Below are 18,195 nucleotides of genomic sequence, written 5' to 3'. Positions count from 1 at the left end.
TTTCCCGGTGGTGGCGGCGCCGCTGCCCGCAGGGTCGGGGGGGGGGGGGGGGCGGTGCGTCCGGCGCACGCGGAATGCCCGTGCAGCGGCGCTCGCCGCCTTCCCGTCTCTGACGTCACGTTTCACACACACCTCCCTCCTCTACGTCACGGCCGTCTCCGTGGGAACGGGCCGTGATGTCACGAGCCGGCGGGGGGGGGCCGGTTCGGAGCAGCGCAGGTTCGGCGGGAGCCCGGGCGCGGCGGGCGGGGGGCGAGGGGAGCCGAAAAGAGCCGAAGGGAGCCGAAAAGAGCCGAAGGGAACCGAGAGGATCCGAAAAGAGCCGAGGGGAGCCGAGCGGCGCCGAAGGCGGGCGGGCGGGGCCGAGCGGGCGGGGGGCGCGTTGCCATGGGAGCGGGGCGGGCCCGGGAGCGTCGCAGCGGGCACCGGGCGGGCTGGGCCGGGCCGGGCTGACGGCCCCCCCCCACCCCTCAGGCGCTGCCCCCCCGCCGCCATGCTCATCAAGGAGTACCACATCCTGCTGCCCATGAGCCTGGAGGAGTACCAGGTGGCCCAGCTCTACATGATCCAGGTGGGGCCGGGGGGCTGCGGGGCTGAGTCTGGGGGCTGCAGGGGGCTGTGGGGCTGAGCATGAGGGGGTCTGGGAGGGGCTGAGGGGCTGAGTATGGGGAGCTGTGGGGTGCTGGGGGCTGGGGGGCTGAGTATGGGGGTTGCGGGGGGCTGTGGGGCAGAGTATGGGGGTCTGGGAGGGGCTGAGGGGCTGAGTATGGGGAGCTGTGGGGTGCTGGGGGCTGGGGGGCTGCGTATGGGGGTCTGGGGTGTGCAGGGGGCTGCGGGGCTGAGCTTGGGGGCGTGTAGGGGGCTGTGAGGCTGAGCATGGAGCCTGGGGTTGCAGGGGGTTGGGGGGTTGTGGGGTGCAGGGAGCTTTGGGGCTGAGTATGGGGGGCTGTGGGGTGTGGAGGGCTGTGGGGCTGAGCTTGGGGGGTGTAGTGGGCTGTGAGGCTGAGCCTGGGGGGCTGTGGGGTGCAGGGGGCTGTGGGGCTGAGTATGGGGGTTGCGGGGGGCTGTGGGGCTGAGTATGGGGAGCTGTGGGGTGCGGGGGGCTGTGGGGCTGAGCGTGGGGGGCTGGGGGGTGCAGGGGGCTGTGGGGCTGAGCTTGGGGGGTGTAGGGGGCTGTGCGGCTGAGCATGGAGCCTGGGGTTGGAGGGCGATGTGGGGTGCAGGGGGCTGTGGGCTGAGTATGGGGAGCTGGGGGGTGCAGGGGGCTGAGCTTGGGGGGGTGTAGGGGGCTGTGGGGCTGAGCATGGGGGGTGCAGGGGGCGAGCATGGAGAGCTGTGGGGTGCAGGGGGCTGTGGGGCTGAGCATGGGGGGTGCAGGGAGCTTTGGGGCTGAGTATGGAGAGCTGTGGGGTGCAGGGGGCTGTGGGGCTGAGCATGGGGGGTGCAGGAAGCTTTGGGGCTGAGCATGGGGAGCTGTGGGGTGCAGGGGGCTGTGGGGCTGAGCATGGAGCCTGGGGTTGCAGGGAGCTGTGGGGCTGAGCATGGAGCCTGGGGGCTGGGGGGGGCCTGAGGCTGACCCCAAGGGGTTGGCAGGGTGTGGGGGTGTCACTGAGGTCCGGTGGGTTTGAGCAGGGGTCCCGGGAGCAGGCGTGGGGCTGGGGGTGTAAGCGCACAGGGCCTGGGGTCTGCAGGAGGGTCCAGGGACCTGGGGACCTGTGAGGTGCCAGGCTTTGGGGATGTGCAAGTTGGGGGGTGCCGGGGGGTCCGCGCTCACCCAGCCGCTCTCCCCGCAGAAGAAGAGCCGGGAGGAGTCGAGCGGCGAGGGCAGCGGGGTGGAGATCTTGGCCAACCGGCCCTACAGCGACGGCCCCGGCGGCAGCGGCCAGTACACCCACAAGATCTACCATGTGGGCTCCCACATCCCCAGCTGGTTCCGGGCCCTGCTCCCCAAGGCCGCGCTGCAGGTGGAGGAAGAGTCCTGGAACGCCTACCCCTACACCCGCACCAGGTAGGACCCAGCGGGGATGCCGGGTGGGCTGCGGGGTCCAGCTGTGCCGCCGGGCTCAGCCCCGTCCCCGCGTGTCCCCCCAGGTACACCTGCCCCTTTGTGGAGAAGTTCTCCATCGAGATCGAGACGTACTACCGGCCGGACGCGGGCCAGCAGACCAACGTCTTCAACCTGAGCGCGGCTGAGAAGAGGCAGAGGATTTTGGGTGCGTATGGCTGCTGCGGGGCTGGCTCGGGGTGCAGGGTGGGACCCGATGGAGGCATCCCATCGAGGGTCCCCTCAAGGGGTGCCCGAGGGGCTCGGCACCTGCGACGCGCTCGGCTTTGCTCTCTGTGCTGGCCCCTCGCGTTTTGGGGACGGCTGTGGGGGGACCTTGGCAGGGGAAGGTGTCTGCTCCCCGAGCTCTCTGCCCACTCCCTTCACAGCGCTGCTAAATTAGAGTCTGCATTAAAGACGTCCTGGGGGGGCAATTTCATCCTCTGCGTATTTATTCACAGCCCTTTCCTTCCTGGTGCCCGTCTGTCCCTCTCTCCCTCCCCGTCCCGCGCAGTCTGGCACGGCTCTGCCTTCCCAGCCCCTCTCCGGGTGGACGTGGCAACCGCACCGGGCTCCTGCGGGGCATTTTGGATCAGCTGGGGAGAGGGAGCTGGAAAAGCGTGTCCCCATTTTCCTCCTCCCTGCCCCGCTTTCCCCTGCTCCCCAGGGCTTTGCTCCAGATCGCTCTCCGGTTCCAGGCCGCTTGCTGGGGGGGGGACCAGCCTTGGCGTTTCTCCCTCGCCAGTGGGCTCGGCCCCGGCCGCTGCGGCCCCGGCGGTGTCGATTTGGTCGTTTTAGGTGCTGGAGTGCAGAGCCGTGACGAGCTGCCTCTTAAAATGGAGGCCTAAAATAGGCTCTCGGAGGAAATGATTCATCTGACCTATTTCTCTCATTGGCTCTGGCGGCACCGGGGATCTCCGACCGCGATGCCGGCAGCTTGGGCTGGCGGGGACGAATTCTGTCCCTGCCACCACCGGGCAGCAACCGGGGCTGAGCAGAGAGCGGGCAGGGCACGGCCCGGTGCCCGCTGCCGGCTGCCCTGCCCGATTTCCCCGCCGGTGCCTGGCCCGTGGGCTTTCCGTGGGGCACGCTGCGGCTCGGGCGGCTGCTATCTCCCACGGGGAGCGGGGCCAGGGGACACAGACCCCGCTGGGATTTGCGTTGCTGGCTGTCACCCCGGTGTCCCTTAGCACCGCCAGATTGAAACCCCATCTCGCGTTTCAAAGGGCAGCGGAGCGAACGCTGCGATCTGGGCTGTCGGGGCGAGCCGCTGGGATTGCTGCCTCCTCGCTGATTTTTCTCGCAGCGGTGAAAGCGAACGGACCCGCTGACCCTCACGCGAGCGACGCTGCCGGGAGCCGCTCTGGGCTGGCAGATGCTGGCGTGGCTCCTCGCTGCTGACCGTGCCGTGCCGCCGTCCGAGCTGCTCGGCCAGCCCGTCGGGCGCTGATTTCAGGGCTCGTGTTTGCCTCGCCGCTGCGGCCGGGCACCAGCCCCGGGCTGGGCACGGCGGTTTTGTGGGCTGGAGGCATCTCTAGTTTCCGTGGCGTGGCTGCGGAGGTGCTTTGCCCTTTGCACGGGGACAAATGCAGGGCTGGGACCCACCCAGGGCTGGGCTTCGGGCAAGGAGATGTGGGCCCCCCCGTGCCAGCCCCGGGATGTCCTCTCGGCTTCTCTTGCCACGTGCCTGGGACACCCCGGGTGCTGCTTTCCCACCCCGTGGTGTGTTTTGCAGGCTGGGGAGGTTTGGAGGGGTTGCAGCGCTGTGCATTTCGGCTGCCCACCGTGGGGAAAAGCCCCGCTTCGGAGCCCCTGCCCTGCAACTGTCCCTTGCTTTCTGAGTCTTAAAAGTCCTTTTTTTTTTCCCCCCTTTTTCTTGGCCTGAGCTGGAGAAAGACACCAGTGGGTGCAAGGTGGGGATCAACAGGGGCAAATAAATACGAGGTCTGGCAGAGGATGGGGGGACAGCTCTGGGGGGACAGAGACTGGGGACAGCTCTGTGGGAAGGTCCTGGGGGCCAGCGGGGTGCCCCGGGACCCCCCCCAGGACTCCCCAAGTCCAGGCTGGAGGGAGCTGGCCCGGAGACGGGGCTGGAGCAGCCAAACTGCGGGAAACTGCGTGCAGGGATGGGCCCCAACGGCCCCCCCAAGGTCTGTTGGATCGTGTTTTCCTGGGGGGAGCTTTTTCCGTGAGCCCTCCTCCAGTTTTGGGGAGGCCCCCCTTGTTTTGGGGAGAGGGGGATGTTGCCGTCGTGCCCTCCGGCTCGACGGGGGCTCCTCCTTATTGGGGGACCCTGGGGTCTGGGGGGGGGACAGCCGGCGGGGCTCACCACTGCACCAAGCTGCTCAATCCGGCTCGTCCTCAGCACCACCCCCCGTGCAGGGACAGGACGTGTTGGGGTGCACCCACAGGCTCGTGGGAATAATTCACCGGGTGCCCCCCTCTTGATTTTTTTTTTTTTTTGGTGTGTTTTTCCCTGCTTTTCTGCCCGAGGGGGGGCTCCCACCCTCCCCTGTCCCCTCGCCGCGGGGTGACGAGCGCTCTTCCCCCCGCAGACACCATCGACATCGTGCGTGACCCCATCTCCCCCGGGGAATACAAGCCCGAGGAGGACCCCAAGCTCTACCACTCGGCCAAGACGGGCCGGGGGCCGCTGGGGGACGACTGGCTGGAGGCGGCCGCCGCCGGACCCCTGATGTGCGCCTACAAGCTCTGCAAGGTGGAGTTCCGCTACTGGGGGATGCAGTCCAAAATCGAGCAGTTCATCCACGACGTGGGTGAGTCCCCAGCCGCCGGCACCTTGGCGTCACTCGGGGCGGGGGGGCTGGTTTGGGGACCCCCGGGGCCATGCCGGGCTCGCTCCCGCCCCGTCCCCGTCGCAGGTTTGCGGAAGGTGATGCTGCGCGCCCACCGCCAGGCTTGGTGCTGGCAGGACGAGTGGACGGACCTGACGATGGAGGACATCCGGCAGCTGGAGGAGGAGACGGCACGGATGCTGGCGCAGAAGATGGCCAAGTGCGGCGAGGCCGAGGAGCCCCCCACCGCCGGGCCCAGCCCCGAGGGGCGGCCGGAGCCGGGGGGTGCCAGCGGGCAGGAGGCGCCCGAGGCGCAGGGGGTGGCCGATGCCTCCCCTGACGATAGCTTTGCCAAGCAGTGGTCCACCTCTTCCCGCTCCTCCTACTCTTCCCAGCATGGAGGTGAGGGACTGCATCCTGGGTGGGTGGGATGGGGACCTCCAGCCCCCCGGCTGCTGCTGTTCTCTATAGGGGATGCATCGGGGGACCCTCTCTTCCTTGGCCTGGGTCTCCCGGGGGTGGCCCTGGGTCTCTTGGGGGGGTCTGGGTGCCCCGGGGGTGGCCCTGGGTCTCTTGGAGGGGTCTTGGTGCCCCGTGGGTGGCCCTGGGTCTCCCAGGGGTGGCCCTGGTTCTCTTGGGGGGGGTCTGGGTCTCCCAGGGGTAGCCCTGGGTCTCTTGGGGGGGTCTGGGTGCCCCGAGGGTGGCCCTGGGTCTCTTGGGGGGGTCTGGGTGCCCCGAGGGTGGCTCTGGGTCTCTTGGGGTGGCCCTGGGTCTCCTGGGAGGGGTCTGGGTGTCCCAGGGGTGGCCCTGGGTCTCTTGGGGAGGCCCTGGGTCTCCCGGCGGTGGCCCTGGGTCTCTTGGGGGGGTCTGGGTGCCCTGGGGGTGGCCCTGGGTCTCTTGGGGGGGTCTGGGTCTCCCAGGGGTGGCCCTGAGTCTCCTGGGAGGGGTCTGCGTCTCCCGGCGGTGGCCCTGGGTCTTTTGGGGTGGCCCTGGGTCTCTTGGGGGAGTCTGCGTGTCCCAAGGGTGGCCCTGGGTCTCCTAGGGGGGGTCTGCGTCTCCCAGCGGTGGCCCTGGGTCTTTTGGGGTGGCCCTGGGTCTCTTGGGGGGGTCTGGGTGCCCCGAGGGTGGCCCTGGGTCTCTTGGGGGGGTCTGGGTGCCCCGGGGGTGGCCCTGGGTCTCTTGGGGGGGTCTGGGTGCCCCGGGGGTGGCCCTGGGTCTCTTGGGGGGGTCTGGGTCTCCCAGGGGTGGCCCTGAGTCTCCTGGGAGGGGTCTGCGTCTCCCGGCAGTGGCCCTGGGTCTTTTGGGGTGGCCCTGGGTCTCTTGGGGGAGTCTGCGTGTCCCAAGGGTGGCCCTGGGTCTCCCAGGGGGGTCTGGGTGGAGGAACAAGGGGGAGCTGTGGGGCAGGAGCGGGGTCTCGCTGCGGGGGGGCTCTGGGAGCTGACCCCATGCCGGTGGCAGGGGGGGTGTCTCCTCAGAGCCTGTCCGAGTGGCGGATGCAGAACATCGCCCGCGACTCCGAGAACAGCTCCGAAGAGGAATTTTTTGATGCCCACGGTACGGCTCGGCGTTTCGGTGGCCGGGACCAGGCACCGGCGCGGGATGCGCTTGGCGGGGGGGCCCTCGTGGGGCTCCCCACCCACAAACCCCTCCCTGCCACCGCAGAGGACCTGTCCGACAGCGACGAGGTCTTTGCCAAGGAGATGACGAAGTGGAGCTCCAACGACTTCTTGGACACGCTGGAGCGGCCGGCGGAGCTGGACGAGGCGCTGGGTGAGCGGCTGGGGGGGGGCCCGGCCCCAGACCCCAGCGTGGGTGTCCTGGGAGGGGGCCGACCCCCGGCCGGGCTCACCGTGGCCACGTGCTCGCAGGGGATGGAGCCAGCGCCGCCAAGGTGGATGGCGAAGGACTGGGGGTCTCTGGCTTCCCTGAGGTGGGTGTCCCGCTCGTCCCCTCCCTCGGGCCGTGGTCCCCGGCGTGGGTGCCGACGGCAGCGCTCCCCTTCCCGCAGGGCGGCTCGGCGGAGAGCGCGGTGCAGGCGTGCCGGATCCACGCCCTCTTCCTCATCCTCCACAGCGGCAACATCCTGGACCAGGGAGCGGGCGAGCCGGGCTCCAAGCAGGCGGACGTGCAGACGCTGGCGGCCACCTTCGACGCCGTCACCCGCGTCCACTTCCCCGAGGCGCTGGGCCACGTGGCGCTGCGCCTCGTCCCCTGCCCGCCCATCTGCGCCGCCGCCTACGCCCTCGTCTCCCGGTATGCCGCGCGGCGAGGAGGGGGCTGTCCGCACGGGAGACCACCCCAGAGCTGTGGGAGGGGAGCGGGGAGGTGGTGGCCTCGGGGATGTTCCTTCTCCCGGCGTGGCACCCGGGACTGAGCGATGGGATGGGGAGATCTCCTGGTGCGGCACGCCGGGGCGAGCGAGCGTCGCACGGTGGGGTGGGGACGCGGGGACAGCCCCCTTCATCCTCCCCGCTGTGTCCCTCGCAGGCTCAGCCCCTACAGCCACGACAGGGACAGCCTGTCCAGCAGCCAGGACCACATCCCGCTGGCAGCCCTCCCGCTGCTGGCCACCTCCTCGGGGAGCTACCAGCACGCCGTGGGTGCCGTCATCGCCCGTGCCAACCAGGCCTACAGCACCTTCCTCCACTCCGGCGAAGGGGCCGGCTTCTGCGGCCAGGTGAGAGGGGGGATCGGGGGGGAAGCTTCGCTCTGGGCTCCAGCTGGGGACCACGTCCTCGCCGTGCAGAGGGCTTGGGGGCTCCATCCTTCCCGGCGCTCGTCCGCAGGTAGTGCTGCTGGGGGACTGCGTCGGCGGCATCCTGGGCTTCGACGCGCTCTGCCAGAGCCGGGCGGGCGGGAGCCGCAGCAGCAGCCGCCGCGGCAGCCTGGTGAGTGCCGGCACCCCGGGATGGGGAGAAGGGGGTTCGCACCCCTGGGTGCGGGGTTGCCCGGGGTGCCGCTGGTGGCTAAGCGAGGGCCGGGCGCTGGTTGCTTTTCCCCCCGCAGAGCACGGAGCCCGTCTCCCCGGAGCTGTGCGGCGGCAGGGACCCGCTCGCCGACGGGGCGGACGGCGCAGCGGGGTCGGGCCAGGCCAGCCCGGAGCCGGGGGCACAGCCACCCTGCCAGGGGGACAGCCACCATCACAGCTCCTCGTGCAGGTGAGCGCGACATGGACGGGCGGCAGCGCCGATCTCCCGACTGATTTTTTGCTTTAGGGAAAGGGCAAGTTTCCCCTCTGCACCAGCCCGGGCGGGAGCATTGGGTGGGGGCACCTTGCCTTGGAGGAGTCTTGCCGGAGCTCCCCGGCTTCCAGCAGCTCCTCCGGGCTAAGGGGGCCGTGCCGGGCACAACTTTGCCCCCCAGGCTGGTGGGAGTGGGACAAAGCCCTCCGTCCCCGTGCCCACCGGCCCCGCTGTCCCAGCCTGCAGGCCGGCGAGGCCCCGCTGGAGACGGAGGCACCGCGGAGCGGCACCGCGGCGCTGGACGGGGCGGAAAGCACCGGCACCCGCCTCGACTTTAAGGTATCCGGCTTCTTCCTCTTTGGCTCCCCGCTGGGGCTGGTGCTCGCGCTGCGCAAGACCGTCATGCCCGCTCTGGATGGTGAGGACCCCCGCCAGCCGCGGTGCCAGCCCCCCACCCTCCCCACGGGGCTCGAACCCTCGTCCCTTGCCAGCCTGAGCCCCCCGGGACCTCCCCAAAGAGCCCTGCTTGGATTTGAGCCCCTTGCATGCCCAGTCCTGGCTGTGCCGGTGTCGGTGTGAGCCCGAGCGTCCCCTTCCCCGCTGTGTGCCAGCCCCAGCCTGTCCTCCAGCTGTCACCAGTGTCCTGGGTTTGCCTCCCCAGCCTTTCCTCTCGCTGGCTCCTGCTTTCTCCCGGCTGCGCTGCCCCGTGCCCGCCAGCCCTCGTGCCCTGTCCCCGTCCCCACTGGGCTCCTCGCTGGGCAGCCCTGACCCCCCTCTCTGTCCCAGTGGCCCAGCTGCGTCCCGCCTGTGAGCAGGTCTACAACCTCTTCCACGCCGCCGACCCCTGCGCCTCTCGCCTGGAGCCCCTCTTGGCCAAGGCCTTCCACGCCGTCCCGCCGCTCAGCGTGCCCCGCTACCAGAAATACCCCCTGGGCGATGGCACCTCGTCCCTGCTGGGTGAGTGGGCCCTGTGCCGGGCTGGTCCCAGGCACCCCGGGGTGCGTGCTGGCCTCCAGCATCATGCCAGGGCACCCAGAGCACCCACAGCGCTGCCGGAGCATGGCTGGGGTGGGGGGAAGGTGATGTGCAAGCCCTGCCCACCCCTTCAGGGCTCTGCTGGAGGGGGGTCCCAGGGTGGCTGGGGTCCCCAGGGGGGGACTGGGTGGCCTCACTCATCTCCCTCCGCAGCGGAGGCCCTGCAGATGCACTCTGCCCTGTTCCTGCCCGAGGTGGACGTGGCCGCCCCGCTGACCCCCACCGGCAGCTTCGGGGGCTTCTGGAGGGGCAGCGACCCAGTAGAACCCCCCACTCCTGCCAGCACCAGCGAAGTCGTCAAGAGTAAGCGTCATCCGTGCCACAGAATCACAGAATCACAGAATAGTAGGGGTTGGAAGGGACCTCTGTGGGTCATCTAGTCCAACCCCCCTGCCGAAGCAGGGTCACCTACAGCAGGCTGCACAGGACCTTGTCCAGGCGGGTCTTGAATATCTCCAGAGAAGGAGACTCCACAGCCTCCCTGGGCAGCCTGTTCCAGGGCTCCGTCACCCTCAGAGGGAAGAAGTTCTTCCTCATGTTCAGACGGAACTTCCTGTGCCTCAGTTTGTGCCCATTGCCCCTTGTCCTGTCACTGGGCACCACTGAAAAGAGCTTGGCCCCATCCTCCTGACCCCCACCCTGCAGATATTTGTAGGCATTTATAAGGTCCCCTCGCAGCCTTCTCTTCTTCAGGCTGAACAAGCCCAGCTCCCTCAGCCTCTCCTCGTAGGGGAGATGCTCCAGTCCCCTCCCCATCCTTGTAGCCCTCCGCTGGACTCTCTCCAGTAGCTCTTCATCCTTCTTGAACTGGGGAGCCCAGAACTGGACACAGTACTCTAGATGAGGCCTCACCAGGGCAGTGTAGAGGGGAAGGAGAACCTCCCTTGCCACCACCTCGGGATGCACCACGCGGGGTGAGGTCCGGCGATGGATTCATTCCGGCTCTCCCCGCAGTCCTGGAGCGCTGGTGGGGCCCGAAGCGCATCGACTACTCGCTGTACTGCCCCGACGCCCTGACCGCCTTCCCCACCATCACCCTGCCCCACCTCTTCCACGCCAGCTACTGGGAGTCCTCCGACGTGGTGGCCTTCATCCTGCGCCAGGTACGGGCAGGGCGGGCGGCGCGGCTCCCCGGGGCCGGCGGAGGCTGAGCTGGGGCCGCGCTGCTCGGCAGGTGATGGAGAAGGAGGGTCCGCAGCCGGCGGAGAGCGAGGAGACCTCCATCTACAGCCCCGCTATCCCCCGGGAGAAGTGGCAGCGCAAGCGCACCCAAGTGAAGATCCGGGTACGTCCCCATGGCCACCAGGAGCCCAACCCTTTGCTGGGGCAGCACCGGGAAGACCCCTGGCCGTGGGGCAATGTGGCTGGGGGGGTTTGCTCCTCTCTGCCAGGAGGATGCCGGGAGGGTCCCGCAGCCTGGCGGGGCCATGTGCCGTCTCCGGGGTTCCCCTGGGTGCCAGCCGCGGTGGCGGAGCAGGCTGCTGAGCCCCCCGTGTCCCTGCAGAACGTGACGGCCAACCACCGGGCCAGCGACGTGATCGTGTGCGAGGGCAAAGCACAGGTCCTCAGCGGGCGCTTCATGTACGGACCCCTGGACGTGGTGACGCTGACCGGGGAAAAGGTATCAGGACCCCATCAGACAGGGTGGGGGTGTCCAGCAGGGGACACGGGGCTGGTGTCCCCTGTGGCAGGGGAAGGGATGTGGTGAACAGGACCCCACAGGACCTTGTGGGATGTGGGAGAGGATTATTAAGTTCAACAAGGTCAAGGGCAGGGTCCTGCACCTGGGGAGGAACAACCCCACGCACCAGTACAGGCTGGGGCGGACCTGCTGGAGAGCAGCTCTGCGGAGAGGGACTGGGAGTGCTGGGGGACGACAGGGTGACCAGGAGCCAGCAGTGTGCCCTGGCTGCCAAGAAAGCCAATGGGATCCTGGGGTGCATCAAGAGGAGTGTGGGCAGCAGGTCAGGGAGGTTCTCCTCCCCCTCTGCTCTGCCCCAGTGAGGCCCCATCTGCAGTGCTGTGTCCAGTTCTGGGCTCCCCAGTTCAAGAAAGATGAGGAGCTACTGGAGAGAGTCCAGCGCAGGGCTGCGAGGATGAGGAGGGGACTGGAGCATCTCTGCTATGAGGAGAGGCTGAGGGAGCTGGGCTTGTTCAGCCTGGAGAAGAGAAGGCTGAGAGGGGACCTTTGAAATGCCTCTAAATATCTGCAGGGTAGGGGTCAGGAGGACGGGGCCAGATTCTTTCCAGTGGTGCCCAGCGACAGGACAAGGGGCAGCGGGCACAAACTGGAGCAGAGGAAGCTCCAGCTGAAGATGAGGAAGAACTTCTTCCCTCTGAGGGCGACGGAGCCCTGGCCCAGGCTGCCCAGGGAGGCTGTGGAGTCTCCTTCTCTGGAGATATTCCAGCCCCGCCTGGACGTGGTGCTGTGCCCCCTGCTCTGGGTGACCCTGCTTGGGCAGGGGGTGGGACTGGGTGACCCCAGAGGTCCCTTCCAACCTGACCATTCTGGGATTCTGTAAGGACCTGTAGGCTGGGGATGCGGCAGGATCTGGAGGTTCAGTCCACACTCAGCCCTTTTTCCCCTCCTCACAGGTGGATATCTACGTCATGACGCAGCCACTGTCGGGGAAGTGGCTCTACTACGGCACCGAGGTGACGAGCGGCAGCGGGCGCCTGACCTTCACCATCCCTCCAGACAAGGCTCTGGCCATCGGCATCTACCCCGTGCGCATGGTGGTCAGGTGAGACGTGGGCGTGCGGTGCCGTCTCGGTTCCTCCTCCAGCCCTTTCGGCAGAGCCACGTCTGCCCCGTCGGTGGCAGAGCCGGCGCTGAGCCTCCCCGCTCTCCCGTCCCAGGGGGGACCACAGCTACGCCGAGGCGTACCTGACGGTGGTGGCCCGGGGCACCGAGTCGGTCGTGTTCAGCATCGATGGCTCCTTCACCGCCAGCGTCTCCATCATGGGCAGCGACCCCAAAGTGCGGGCGGGGGCTGTCGACGTCGTACGGTAGGTGCCCCTCTGACGGGAGGGACAATCTCCCCCCTCCTTGTGCGGTGACAACCCGGTTGGGGAGCAGGGGGGAGCTGGGGGGATCTCCTGCCTTCCCCTCACCCCCATGTGAGGGTTTTCACAGCGTCTCTGTGCTGGCACAGAAAAGCAGCCTGCGCCCGGTTTCGGTCCTGAAGCCTGCTGTGCCACCCCGCAGCTCTGCCATGAATCACAGAATCCCAGACTGGTCAGGGTTGGAAGGGACCTCTGGGGTCACCCAGCCCAACCCCCTACCCAAGCAGGGTCACCCAGAGCAGGGGGCACAGCACCACGGCCAGGCGGGGCTGGAATATCTCCAGAGAAGGAGACTCCACAGCCTCCCTGGGCAGCCTGGGCCAGGGCTCCGGCACCCTCAGAGGGAAGAAGTTCTTCCTCGGGTTCAGCTGGAGCTTCCTCTGCTCCAGTTTGTGCCCGTTGCCCCTTGTCCTGTCGATGGGCACCACTGGAAAGAGCCTGGCCCCATCCTCCTGACCCCCACCCTGCAGATATTTATCAGCATTTCTAAGGTCCCCTCTCAGCCTTCTCTTCTCCAGGCTGAACAAGCCCAGCTCCCTCAGCCTCTCCTCGCAGGAGAGATGCTCCAGGCCCCTCCTCATCCTCGTAGCCCTGCGCTGGGCTCTCTCCAGTAGCTCCTCATCCTTCTGGAACTGGGGAGCCCAGAACTGGACAGAGTACTGCAGATGGGGCCTCACCAGGGCAGTGTCGAGGCCTTCAGCCTCGCTAAAACCCCTGCGGGGATGAAGGTTTCGGAGGCAGCACCCACGTGTGATGTGTTGGGAGATGCTCGGCAGCTTCTTGCCAGCAGGACTGTCCCCGCACAGCCTCCCGCCACCGCCGCGTGTCCCCTCCTAGGCACTGGCAGGACTCGGGCTACATGATCATCTACGTGACGGGACGCCCCGACATGCAGAAGCATCGCGTGGTGGCCTGGCTCTCCCAGCACAACTTCCCCCACGGCGCCGTCTCCTTCTGCGATGGGCTCACCCACGACCCCCTGCGCCAGAAAGCCGCCTTCCTCCAGAGCCTGCGCACCGAGGTGGGGACGGCGGCGGCGTGGGGACGTGGGGCCAGTGGAGGGGTCGCGTGGGCCGTGCCGCAGCCCGTGCCCATCTCCCTCCCGGCGGGTTGGTGGAGCCGTGCGTGGAGATCACAGAATATCACAGAATAGTAGGGGTTGGAAGGGACCTCTGTGGGTCATCTAGTCCAACCCCCCTGCTGATGCAGGGCCACCTACAGCAGGCTGCACAGGACCTTGTCCAGGCGGGTCTTGAATATCTCCAGAGAAGGAGACTCCACAGCCTCCCTGGGCAGCCTGGGCCAGGGCTCCATCACCCTCAGGGGGAAGAAGTTCTTCCTCGGGTTCAGACGGAACTTCCTGTGCCTCAGTTTGTGCCCATTGCCCCTTGTCCTGTCGCTGGGCACCACTGAAAAGAGCTTGGCCCCATCCTCCTGACACCCACCCTGCAGATATTTGTAGGCATTTCTAAGGTCCCCTCTCAGCCTTCTCTTCTCCAGGCTGAACAAGCCCAGCTCCCTCAGCCTCTCCTCGTAGGGGAGATGCTCCAGTCCCCTCCTCATCCTCGCAGCCCTCCGCTGGACTCTCTCCAGTAGCTCTTCATCTTTCTTGAACTGGGGAGCCCAGCACTGGACACAGGACTCCAGATGAGGCCTCACCAGGGCAGTGTAGAGGGGAAGGAGAACCTCCCTCGTCCTGCTGGCCACACTCTTCTTGATGCACCCCAGGATCCCATTGGCTTTCTTGGCAGCCAGGGCACACTGCTGGCTCATGGTTAACCTGTCGTCCACCAGGACGCCCAGGTCCCTCTCCGCAGAGCTGCTCTCCAGCAGGTCAGCCCCAGCCTGTACTGGTGCATGAGGTTGTTCCTCCCCAGGTGCAGGACCCTGCACTTGCCCTTGTTGAACCTCATCAGGTTCCTCTCTGCCCAGCTTTCCAGCCTATCCAGGTCACGCTGAATGGCAGCACAGCCTGCTGGTGTATCCACCACACCTCCCAGTTTGGTGTCGAGATGCTTGGAGCTGGACCACGCCGTGATGGCGGAGCTGGCACCCTCTGCCAGGAGCCTGCTCGGGGCACAGCTCCCAGCCCCTGGGCGTTGTAACTGTCCTTTGTAAAATGAGGGTGTCCCGGTCCCCTGGGGCTGGCCGTCCCCGCGGGAAGGGTTGCTCACTGCCCTAATGCTCCTGTCCATGGGCAGGCAGAGATCACCATCGTCGCCGGCTACGGCTCCACCAAGGACATCTCCGTCTACAGCTCGCTGGGGCTCGCGCCAGCGCACATCTACATCGTGGGCCGGGCCGTCAAGAAGTTCCACAACCAGTGCCAGGTAGGGCGGTGGGGCTGGGGACGGGCTGGGGCCGCAGGGGACGGTCGCTGACCCCACGGCGGCGGCGGGAGCGTGCGATGGCCAGGGCTGCCGGCTCAGGCTGTCCGTGTGTCCCGCAGTTCCTCTCCGAGGGCTACGTAGCCCACCTGGCCCAGCTGGAAGCGGCGGCCCTGGCCCACTCCCCCAAGGGACCCCCACGGCCGGTGCTGGGCAAAGGCACCTACGGCTGCCCGGCGCCCGTCGACTTCCTACGCAAGCAGAGCCAGCTCCTGCGGTCGCGGGGCTCCAGCCAGGCAGAGCGGGACGGGGGGCCCCCGCCGGCCCCCCCCGGGCCATCCCGGGCCAAGCCCCGCAGCGTCAGCCTCAAGCTGGAGGGTGAGGAGTGAGGGTGGCATGGCCACCGTCCCCCCTCTGCCACAAGCCTTCCTTTCCCAGTCAGGAGCCCCTGGGGCCGGAGCCCACGATGGGCCTCGAGCCGAGAGGAAGGAGATGAGGGTGCTGGGTCCCCCGAGACCGAGGGCCCCAGGAGACGGCACTCTGAGCCCCCCCCCCGAGAGCCAGAGCTGTCCCCTCAGGGCTGAGCCACCCCAGTTCCCCCCTGCTGTCCCCCAGCTCTGCCTCCACCCTGCTGCCCCGTCCCCCTGGTCCCCTGGGGCTGCGGAGCGGCTGCTGGGCAGTGCCCGGGGGGTTTTGCCCCCCGAGGAGCCAGTGTGCTGCCCCCCGGGGTCATCCGTCCCTGGGCAGCGTTGGGGGGCCGTGGCTACGCCCCACGGCAAGCGGCACCCCCCTGCTCCCCGCTTTCTTTATTTATTTCCCTTCGGTGTCGCCAGCCGCGGGGCAGGGCAAGGGCCGGGATTCGAAAGCGGTTCCTCCGTTCTCTTCCTCTCGGTGTGAAATAAAGCGATGTAAAGACGAGGCGCCAGGGCCTGCGTGTCCGCTCTGTCCCCGCCGCCCTCGGACCATGGCACTGGGGCTTCCACCCGCCAGCAGAGCCCTGGGGACCTCGGACCCAAGGACACGGTGTCACGCGGGGAGGTGGCAGCAGTCGGGTCATGAGTGATTTAGGATACATCACAGCGGGGAATGGACAGGCTGGGGTGTCCCTGGGCGGCACCGCTGCTCTCGGGTACGCGTTGATGCCGACACGGAGCCGTACGTCGCGCGAGCGGCTGAACGCTTTCCGCAAGAGGACAGCTGTGGTGGTAGGGCAGGGGTGGGGGGACCGTGGGGACAGGAGGAGGAAAGCCACTGGCTTCAGCGAGCAGAGCAGGGCTGGGGCAGCTGGGCACGGGGCGAGGGCTGTGGGGTTTGGGGGGCTGCGGCGGCGCGGGGCCAGGCACTGCCGCAGCCTCTGCGTGCACCAGAGCTGCTGTTACACCGTGAGCCAGGGTGGAACCCGCTGGAGTCTTCGCTCTACACCTTAGAGCAGTCGTTTAGCAGCTACAACACATCTGTGACACAGAGTGCTCACCCCTGCAACTCTGTTCTACCTGATTTACCTGTACCAGCAATTTTTCTAAGGGACCCGGTGCCTGCGACTCGTTTTACTTTTGTTTATCTTGGCATAGCACGACCAGGGTTTTACACAGATAGCGGGAACAAGCAGTTATTCTATATAAAATATTGAGGATGCCGACGTGGCAATGTAGTACAGAGGAAACATGGTCGTGGGATGATAGCAGCAGCTCGAGAAGTGACGGTGCAGGACGCGGAGTACAGGCGTGAAGGGGTGAAAGACGGGGCTAAGGCTCGGCGCCGAAGCCCCCACGGCCGTAAACTGCTCGGCCAGGGCCAGGCACAGCGGCTCAGCCCAACATAAAATATAAAAACATCAAATAATGACTAAAAGAACTTGGCAGGGAGCAGCGGGCTGGAGCTCGTGTCACCCCCTGTGTCCCTTCTCGGTGTGACGATGAGCATCGGCTAGAGCCCGGCCAGGAGCTTCACCTTCAGACTGCGCTTCAGCCGGGCGCTGCGACTGCTGTACGCTGCTTAATACTGCGACTTAAGTGCACTGCCGTGTCACCGGGCCGGGGCGAGCTCCCGGGCCCCTTCGAAGAAGTAAAATTTGTATTAAACATTAATAAACGTCAATGACCATTCCACATGTGGAATATCTAAAAGAACCTGTTCAGAGAGCGTTGGGCTCTCCGCTGCGGCCGCGGGCTCTACTGCGAGAAGATGCCCTTGAAGCGGATCTTGTCCTCGGCGTCCTTCTCGCGCAGGCGGGCTTCCAGGCTCCGCAGCTCCTTGGAGACGACGGGGCGCAGCGAGGGGTCGAGGGCCAGCACCTTGGCAAAGTCAGCCTGCGCCTCCGCCACGTTCCACACCGCTGCATGGGCCTTCCCCCGCTTGAAGTAGGCCTTGATGTTGTCTGCGGGGTCGGCGGAGCAGGGTTGGGGGGGATGGGACCTCCCCGGTCCCTGCTCGCCCCCTCGGCACCCACCGCCGGCCGGCGGCTCCTTACCCTCGTACTTGTTGAGGATGGAGGAGCAGTGGTCCAGCACCTCGTAGTACTCCTCGCACTGCAGCTTGCACTGGCAGTAATTCAACAGCAGCGGGGTGATCTTATGGTCCAGCTCAATCCAGTCCGGAGAGCCGGGCTGTTCCTGCAGGACGAGACGGAGAGGGGGCATGAGGGGCAGCCCCCGAGCCCCGCACACCGGGAGGGATGCGGGGAGACCCGTGTGCACCCCCGAGAGTGGCCGGGGAGTCCCCCCCACCTTCATCTGCAGGTTCTTGAGACAGGCGATGGCATCGTAGTATTTGGCAGCCGCCTCCGGCACCTTGCCCTGCCGGTACAGCTCGTTGCCTTCCTTGTGGATCAGGGGTACGGCCTGCAGCTTCTCCTCGTCCGTCATGGCCCACGGGTCCTGCTGGTAGGAGCCGGGTGCCTCCACCTGCCGGCACCCCGTCGTGAGGGCAGAGCCCCAGCACCCTCCTGCCCGGGGATGGGGTGCTGGTCCCTGTCCCCGAGCTCCCCCAGGGCTGGGAGAGCCTTGCCCTCCGGAAGCAGGTGCCTCACCTTGAGCACTTCGATGTCGAAGATGAGGGGCTGGGGGTTCTTCTGGAGCTCGTCGAGGTCGGGGTAGCCCAGCGAGTAGTGCTCGTGGAGCTGCGCGATGCTGCAGCAGTGCCGCTGCCCCTCCAGCGGGTCCTTCCCCGCCGCGATGTTGCGCAGGCTCTTGGACACCAGTGGGTAGAGCACCACGTGCTGTGGGGCGGGGGGGAGGCGACGGTGGGCTGGGGCCGCACGGGGGGTCGAGTCAGGGCCCGGGGGGGAGGGGACACGACGACTCACACCGGACTTGGACACCCCCGGGCTCGAACCCGTGGACCAGGCAGCAACGCGTGGGCGCGGCGCTGATCACGCCCCCTGGGCGCTGTCCACGCCCCTGAACCAGCTCACCACGCCCCCTGGGCGCTGTCCACGCCCCCAAACCTGCGCACCACGCCCCCAGAGCGGCAAACCACGCCCACGGCCTGGCAAACCCCGCCCAAGGACTGGCAAACCCCGCCCCACCTTGACGTCGCAGCGGAAGCGGGCGCGCTCCCCCGGCCTCATGGTGCGCAGGGCCGCCTCCCACACCGGCAGCTTGAACTTCTTGCCGGCGATCAGCTCCATGGGCTTCCCCCGCGCCCGGCTGTCGTCCAGCGGCGTCTCCTCAGCTCCGCACCGCAGCGTCCGGTAGTGGAAAGTGGCCTGAGGGGGAGGAAAGTAGGCCGCGGCGTCACCATGACGA

The 18,195-nt window shown here is 67.5% G+C and overlaps 2 protein-coding genes across 4 annotated transcripts; one reads left to right on the top strand and one right to left on the bottom strand.

The window, feature by feature from the left end:
* The first annotated feature begins 145 nt into the window (after positions 1 to 145).
* PITPNM1 (phosphatidylinositol transfer protein membrane associated 1) lies at positions 146 to 15,371 on the top strand. Of its 2 annotated transcripts, XM_075426289.1 has the most exons (24): positions 146 to 219; positions 475 to 571; positions 1,794 to 2,008; positions 2,092 to 2,213; positions 4,600 to 4,821; positions 4,927 to 5,241; positions 6,298 to 6,393; positions 6,502 to 6,609; positions 6,708 to 6,769; positions 6,848 to 7,092; positions 7,327 to 7,516; positions 7,626 to 7,727; positions 7,846 to 7,997; positions 8,261 to 8,439; positions 8,808 to 8,978; positions 9,210 to 9,359; positions 10,011 to 10,159; positions 10,231 to 10,341; positions 10,561 to 10,677; positions 11,652 to 11,800; positions 11,916 to 12,065; positions 12,960 to 13,143; positions 14,324 to 14,452; positions 14,572 to 15,371. In XM_075426289.1, exons 2-24 carry the CDS (start codon positions 494 to 496, stop codon positions 14,836 to 14,838), a joined length of 3,663 nt encoding a protein of 1,220 aa, XP_075282404.1. In that variant the 5' UTR covers positions 146 to 219; positions 475 to 493; the 3' UTR covers positions 14,839 to 15,371. The 2 variants fall into 2 exon arrangements, with proteins under 2 accessions (XP_075282404.1, XP_075282405.1); XM_075426290.1 differs by lacking the exons at positions 146 to 219; positions 10,011 to 10,159; positions 10,231 to 10,341; ... (4 more) ...; positions 14,324 to 14,452; positions 14,572 to 15,371 and having other exon boundaries at positions 413 to 571; positions 8,261 to 8,360; positions 9,210 to 9,353.
* Positions 15,372 to 15,966: 595 nt separating this feature from the next.
* Positions 15,967 to 18,166, bottom strand: AIP (AHR interacting HSP90 co-chaperone). 2 transcript variants are annotated; one of them, XM_075425922.1, is made up of 6 exons: positions 17,976 to 18,166; positions 17,478 to 17,666; positions 17,176 to 17,352; positions 16,920 to 17,061; positions 16,580 to 16,826; positions 15,967 to 16,503 (listed from the first exon to the last, which is right to left on the bottom strand). In XM_075425922.1, exons 1-5 carry the CDS (start codon positions 18,075 to 18,077, stop codon positions 16,621 to 16,623), a joined length of 816 nt encoding a protein of 271 aa, XP_075282037.1. In that variant the 5' UTR covers positions 18,078 to 18,166; the 3' UTR covers positions 15,967 to 16,503; positions 16,580 to 16,620. The 2 variants fall into 2 exon arrangements, with proteins under 2 accessions (XP_075282037.1, XP_075282036.1); XM_075425921.1 differs by having other exon boundaries at positions 15,967 to 16,826.
* Positions 18,167 to 18,195: the final 29 nt, after the last annotated feature.

The sequence above is a fragment of the Opisthocomus hoazin genome, chromosome 7 (assembly GCF_030867145.1).
Source record: "Opisthocomus hoazin isolate bOpiHoa1 chromosome 7, bOpiHoa1.hap1, whole genome shotgun sequence".
Classification (NCBI taxonomy): Eukaryota; Metazoa; Chordata; class Aves; order Opisthocomiformes; family Opisthocomidae; genus Opisthocomus; species Opisthocomus hoazin.
This window is presented reverse-complemented; position numbering and strand designations above follow the sequence as displayed.